This window comes from Octopus bimaculoides, chromosome 1 (genome assembly GCF_001194135.2).
Source record: "Octopus bimaculoides isolate UCB-OBI-ISO-001 chromosome 1, ASM119413v2, whole genome shotgun sequence".
Lineage (NCBI taxonomy): Eukaryota > Metazoa > Mollusca > Cephalopoda > Octopoda > Octopodidae > Octopus > Octopus bimaculoides.
In genome coordinates, this window is record NC_068981.1 from 193,637,488 (window position 1) to 193,643,482 (window position 5,995).

At 34.9% G+C, this 5,995-nt stretch overlaps 1 protein-coding gene across 4 annotated transcripts; it reads right to left on the minus strand.

The window, feature by feature from the left end:
* Positions 1-1,042: 1,042 nt before the first annotated feature.
* LOC106877662 (uncharacterized) lies at positions 1,043-5,666 on the minus strand. 4 transcript variants are annotated; one of them, XM_052973761.1, is made up of 3 exons: positions 4,981-5,666; positions 3,709-3,795; positions 1,043-1,321 (listed from the first exon to the last, which is right to left on the minus strand). In XM_052973761.1, the coding sequence occupies exons 1-3, from the start codon at positions 5,660-5,662 to the stop codon at positions 1,311-1,313; spliced, it is 780 nt and encodes a 259-aa protein (XP_052829721.1). In that variant the 5' UTR covers positions 5,663-5,666; the 3' UTR covers positions 1,043-1,310. The 4 variants fall into 4 exon arrangements, 3 of the variants coding, with proteins under 3 accessions (XP_052829721.1, XP_052829725.1, XP_052829714.1); XR_008265750.1 differs by having other exon boundaries at positions 1,312-1,321; positions 4,985-5,666; XM_052973765.1 differs by lacking the exon at positions 3,709-3,795.
* Between the last annotated feature and the right edge of the window lie 329 nt (positions 5,667-5,995).

A 5,995-nucleotide genomic window follows, 5' to 3' on the forward strand; every position in this document is an offset into this window, starting at 1 on the left:
CTTATTTATTTATCTATTTATTTATATCTTTCTTCGTTTTCTTCCTCTGTGTAGACGAACTTTCCTACCTTTTCGGACAAAACCTTTTGTAACCTTCGTCCTGTCTTTGTCCTTATATGTCTTTAATTGATATTAGCCCTTGTGGCCAATAAAACGAATTAATTATTATTATTATTATTATTATTATTATTATTATTATTATTATTATTATTATTATATGTTTGTACAAGTTGACTCCAAGTCTCACTCAGAGGCCTCAAGTTAGAAGTTCAAGTTGGTATTATGGCCAACGTGCCATATTTTTGATTTTGCACTGAGTGAAGTAATGCCTCCCTTTACAAGGACCCGCTTTACGAGACCCCGAATTTCCTATTTTTTATATTCCAAGCCCAAGATCCAAATTTTGAACGAATTGCAAAAGTTTCTACTACCATAACAAATGCTTCTTCGTGTTACCCAGAAATTTATAGGCAGCGAAAGAAAGCATCTTCAAAACAAACAACTCTCGACTTGTTTTTAAAAAGAAATCTAGTGGCTGTGTGGTAAGTAGCTTGCTTACCAACCACATGGTTCCGGGTTCATTCCCACTGCATAGCATCTTGGGCAAATGTCTTCTACTATAGCCTCGGGCCAACCAAAGCTTTGTGAGTGGATTTGATAGACGGAAACTGAAAGAAGCCTGTCGTATATATGTATATATATATATGTATGTGTGTGTGTGTATATGTTTGTGTGTCTGTGTTTGTCCCCCCAACATCGCTTGACAACCGATGCTGGTATGTTTGCATCCCCGCAGCCTAGCGGTTCGGCAAAGAGACCGATAGAATAAGTACTAGGCTTACAAAGAATAAGTCCTGGGGTCGATTTGCGCTCGACTAGAGGCGGTGCTCCAGCATGGCCGCAGTTAAATGACTGAAACAAGTAAAAGAGAGTAAAGAGTAAAGAGTAAGTCCGTCTACGAGTGCCTATGAATCGGCGATTGCGTCTACAAGTGAGATGGTGCGCTCGAGTCTAGTGCGAGTGAAAGCAAATCAGAAAACGATTATAATAATGATATTTTTTTAATTATAAATGATCTTTACATTCTTTTTACTTTACATAAAATATTCTTTACATTTTACTGTTGTTTTATTGCCATTTATTTAGGAGTATTATAAATTTTAGAAATAAAATATTTTGTTCTGGGAACGAATTACGATCTATAACATTACTACTAATGGGAAATTATTGCTCTGTTTTACAAGTTTTCGTTTTACGAGAATGGCCTCCGGGAACAAATTAACTCGTATATCAAGGCGTTACTGAGTGTTCTAGAGAATGTCTGTCAAAATATAAGTAAATTAGAAGTTTATTTTAAAAGAAATTTGATTATAAGATGACATTCTGATGTTAAGGTGATAGTAAAAGGTGTTTACTGTTATGTACATTTAAAAGTATTTTGACACTGTTTACAGTTTTAAATGTTTTGGGGAATTACATAGACAATATTTTACGTAGCATATGAATAGTTCCTATGAGCACTATTTTCATAATTTCTTCCACTTTTGGATTTCCTACTATCTAAGATGGGTAGCAATCAGCCCCTTTTGCTGTTATTCCTAGGCACCGATCACAAAGGTATTGTTTTAGTCTTGAGGTTCCACGTTTTGCCAATTTCTATTTCAAGATCATTATACTTGCCTAGTTTTTGGTAAATCTTAACACATACATTTATGTCGATTGAGAATGTCATATCAATGAGGGGGCATGATTTTTGTCTGAAATCCTCCAATATAATGTCTGGCCTATTCGCATATATCTCTCTGTCAGTTTGAACGGTGAAGTTCCAAAGGAGCGAAATGTGGTTATTTTGAAGCAGTGGAGGTGGTTTGTGTTCCCACCAGTTTTTATCATGTGACAGGTCCAATCTTTACAAATTACCCAGTGAATACACTTTGCTGCTCTATCATGCCTACTGAGATACTCTGTAAGCGCAAGAAGACTACAGGTAGAGACATGATCGATGGTTTCATTTTGTTGTTAACATACACGACATGTTGGGCAACTGCCGTTCTTTAATATGTTGGCCTGGTAGTTCCTTGTAGGTAGGCATTGATCTTAGGCTGCTATGATAAACCCTTCTGTCTCTGATTTTAAGCCAGAAGACACTAGCTATTGATGGGTAAGGGTTTTATCAACATCGGCATTATTCACTGTCTTTGGGTATTTGACATTGACAGGTTTTTCGTGCTATTTATCCAGTAAGAATATCTAAGAAAGCACGGCTTTTCGTGCGCTTAGATTTTTCTGTGCTTGTTTCCAGTACGTCTAAATCTGGGAGTTGTTGTATTTGGAATTCACTTAGATATTTCTTTGCCTATTTTGTTACTGAGTGTGAGGCTTTTATTCTTTTGTTTCCATGCTTTAAGACAAGCTTTAGCATCCAGTCATCAGAGTTTTTCAGGTAGGTGTTTAGGCCAACTGTGGCAGTCTTCATTATCAATTCCAGTTGTAAAACTCCATGGCCACCCTCTTTTCTTGGCAGGTAAATTCGTTCTATATTTTCCTTAGGGTGGAGCATTCTATTCATTGTCAACAATTTACGTATTTTTCTATTAAGATTACAGATTTCAGTAACTGACCAGTTATTAATATTGAAATTGCAAGTCACAACCGGTATGGCTAAAGTATTGATCGCTTCGATCCTGTTTCTTGGATTCAGCTCTGCGATAACATTCTTTTCTGATCTTTTCCCTCGTCATTCAATGTTTGATTCCATCATCTACAAATACCGCTAGGCGTTTATAACTCTGGTTCTAACTCCTTTATCACATTTTTTGGTCAAGATTAACATTGGATGTTTCTATTATTTTCCCTCTGATGAAGGTACCTTTTGCACAGAAACTCCCATGTCCCTGGCAATGGGCCTGATTAACTTGGAGGGATAGTTGTCAATCATGGCCTGGATCTCAACAACAAATTCAGGAGTTTTTTTCTTATCAGACTAATCAGAGTGTAGTTTCCGAGCTGCCGTACCTTCGTAATCACCATTAGACTCCTCCAACTCTTTCCGAATCCTCTGCACTGTCCTCAGATTGACATCCAAACACTCTGGAATCTTTGTATTGGAGCTTCCGGCGCGAATGCCAAGCAGTACAGCATGTCGTTTCTAAATTTCTGACAGAGTGAATTGCGTCATGGTGCCGAAATGACCCTACTGTATTGTGTAGTCGACAAAATCCCCTAACAACAATGCGCATGTGCGAAATTAAAATGATTAAATGGCGACAATTTACCCATCGTACCCTGTGTATGTATGTGATCGCATGCATGTAAATATGTATATGAATATATATATGTGTATACGCATACATAGGCTACCTGTGGCGCGCCTGTGAATGTATACCCTATGACACAATATGCAGGGTGTACTTGCAGAAAACATATAAAGCGACGAATAATATATTTTTTAATATCATTTTGTTGATTAACAGAGATGAGATTCATTCGCTTTTTTATATGCTTTGATTGTTTCAATGATTTTATCTGACAGGATTGTATCGAAAGCAACTCTAGTATTCATTATCGACAAAAGATTGGGCATCAAAGACGTCATCAGTATCAAAGAAATCTTTGTGAACGTTGATAAGTCTAAGTCCTTTCGACTTATTATATTGTTGCAAGCAAAGAAAAAAGATACGATTAGAAACAGTTTCATAATGGACTTACCAATCTCGAATCTCAATGGAAAATGATGGTTAACAATTGTCTTAAACAAATTGGCATTTATGAAATCTTCTTCATATTTTGTCTGAACTAAATTTGGAAGAAAAATTTTAGTGAGCTTTACAGAATTGACTATTACTGACTTATACTGCGTTATAATAGTCTTCACAATTGCAACGCCATACACGAAAAACATGGCAACAAACCATACGTCACCGACACTATCAGGTTTAGCCAATACTGCGATAGCTATTGTAAATATATAGGTGCATAGAACTTTCAAAGTTATAACAAAAATGTACATTGAATAAAGAGCCCATAATATACAAAACGGTAAGGAGAGAAAAGTTAGAACTACAGCAACAATCTTAGAAATATAATTTGGATTCACATAGAGAGGGAAAATATTAACTCTAGAATAACTTAATGGCAAAGTCGGAATCAAATAAATAAATGGGATTCCGTAATACAAGAGGCACAGAAATAATTCACAGACAGAAAATACAGCGAATAAAATTGTAATGGAAACAAAGGGACAAAGTGTAATGAATTGCCAGAAAATATTTCTTTCGTAGTAATATAACCAAATTTTCTTTATACGGTTAAACCAAGTATAAATTATCAAATACCAGAAACTTGGGTTTAAAGCAGTAGAAATATTAGCTTTCATTATTGCATAGAGTAGATCATAATCCTGTAGTGTAGCAACATTTAAACTGCCATACTTCTCTAATAAACTCATATTTTGAATGAGAAATGTGCAAGTGGATCTTTGATGTAATGTATTATAAGCGATAGTCTCACTTAAACGACTGGGAAGAACAAAGAGGATAAAGTTGAAAAATATGTAGCCCATGAAACACAAAAAGGGACCCCCGAAGAAGCCATCTGTATTCTCATAACTTTGCGGGATTCCTAATATTAAGCCACGATAACCCAATGGTATACTATCTTGGAATAGTATTTCTATTGTTTCATATAAAAAGAAGTAATGCATCAAAAGATCCAGGAAAATTACTGAAAGAGAAAATAGAATAAAAAAGAATCTTCTTAGTCTTGAGGCAAAGAAAGTGGAATGGTGAAAGCAAAATAACCAAGACAGAAAATGAGGGAAATTGTAAGTATTATGGTTTTCGTTGATCCATTCTAATTTGAATGGCGATGTGTTTTGACGGGAAAATGAAGGTAATTTAGCTTTTGATACAAAATTAATAAACAATGGAAAATATGCGCATAAAACTGCTCCGACGAAATTTTCAAAATTGACAAACATACTGACGTTAATATTATTTCCAGAACAAATGGATTTTGGGTGATAAACATGGCTTTCATTTTTATGGAGCTCGCAGCAATGTTTCTTCAGTACATCCCGATTTATACCAATTCTTCTGTAAGCTTCAAATGCGAAAGGATTGTTTTTCTTGATGTCTTGAGACAAATTTATAAAAAAACACATGTATCCAGATTTTCCCATTTGCAATTTATCAATAAATACGAGTTTCTTCAATTCCTGGGAAATCAAATATATTATATCGTGTCTGTGAATATTTTGTTTTGTGCAATTTATATCGATATCAATTCTTGGATTAGCAATGTAGACATCTAACAAATTCAAAGAGTAGATTGAAAAATCATAATAGAAATTTTTATACGCTATTAAACCGTCTGGTTCATCTGGAATCCAGGTAAATTGTCTCGCGTTCGCGAAATAATCTAATGGTACAGGATTAAGAAGGTCATCAAGTGACTTGTTTGATAAATGGACTTCAAAATTGAAAACTTTTTTTTCCAATTTTACTAAACGAGATAAAATCTCACTGACATTGGGAGGAATTTTAATTTCACAATTATTTCCGCGTTCCTTCGCATCGATGTTTAGTGATGTCAGTGTGCTAATAAGAATGATTGAAAGAATAAGAGAACTAGTTGCTGTTAGTGTCGTCTGTACGGCAGCCATATTTGGTTATCTGTAAAAATATAAAAAATAGAACATAAAATAATGAAGATTCGTTTTAGGTTAATTATTCCATAGATATTTCAAACAGAAAATATTCATTATAAAACTGAAAGTAACTAATGAAGAATCATTTTAGTTACATTTTTTTGTAACTATTCGAAATGAAGAAGATTTATTTTAAACCGGATGTAAAAACTGAAGGAGAAGGCAGAAACTGTGATAACCACGACGACAACATTTAAACAAAGACACGGCGAGCTTCCTGAGTTGCAAGGAAAACTGACGTCAAGGAATCGCCACACCTGTTGCAAGCAGACAATTTCTCACGAAACA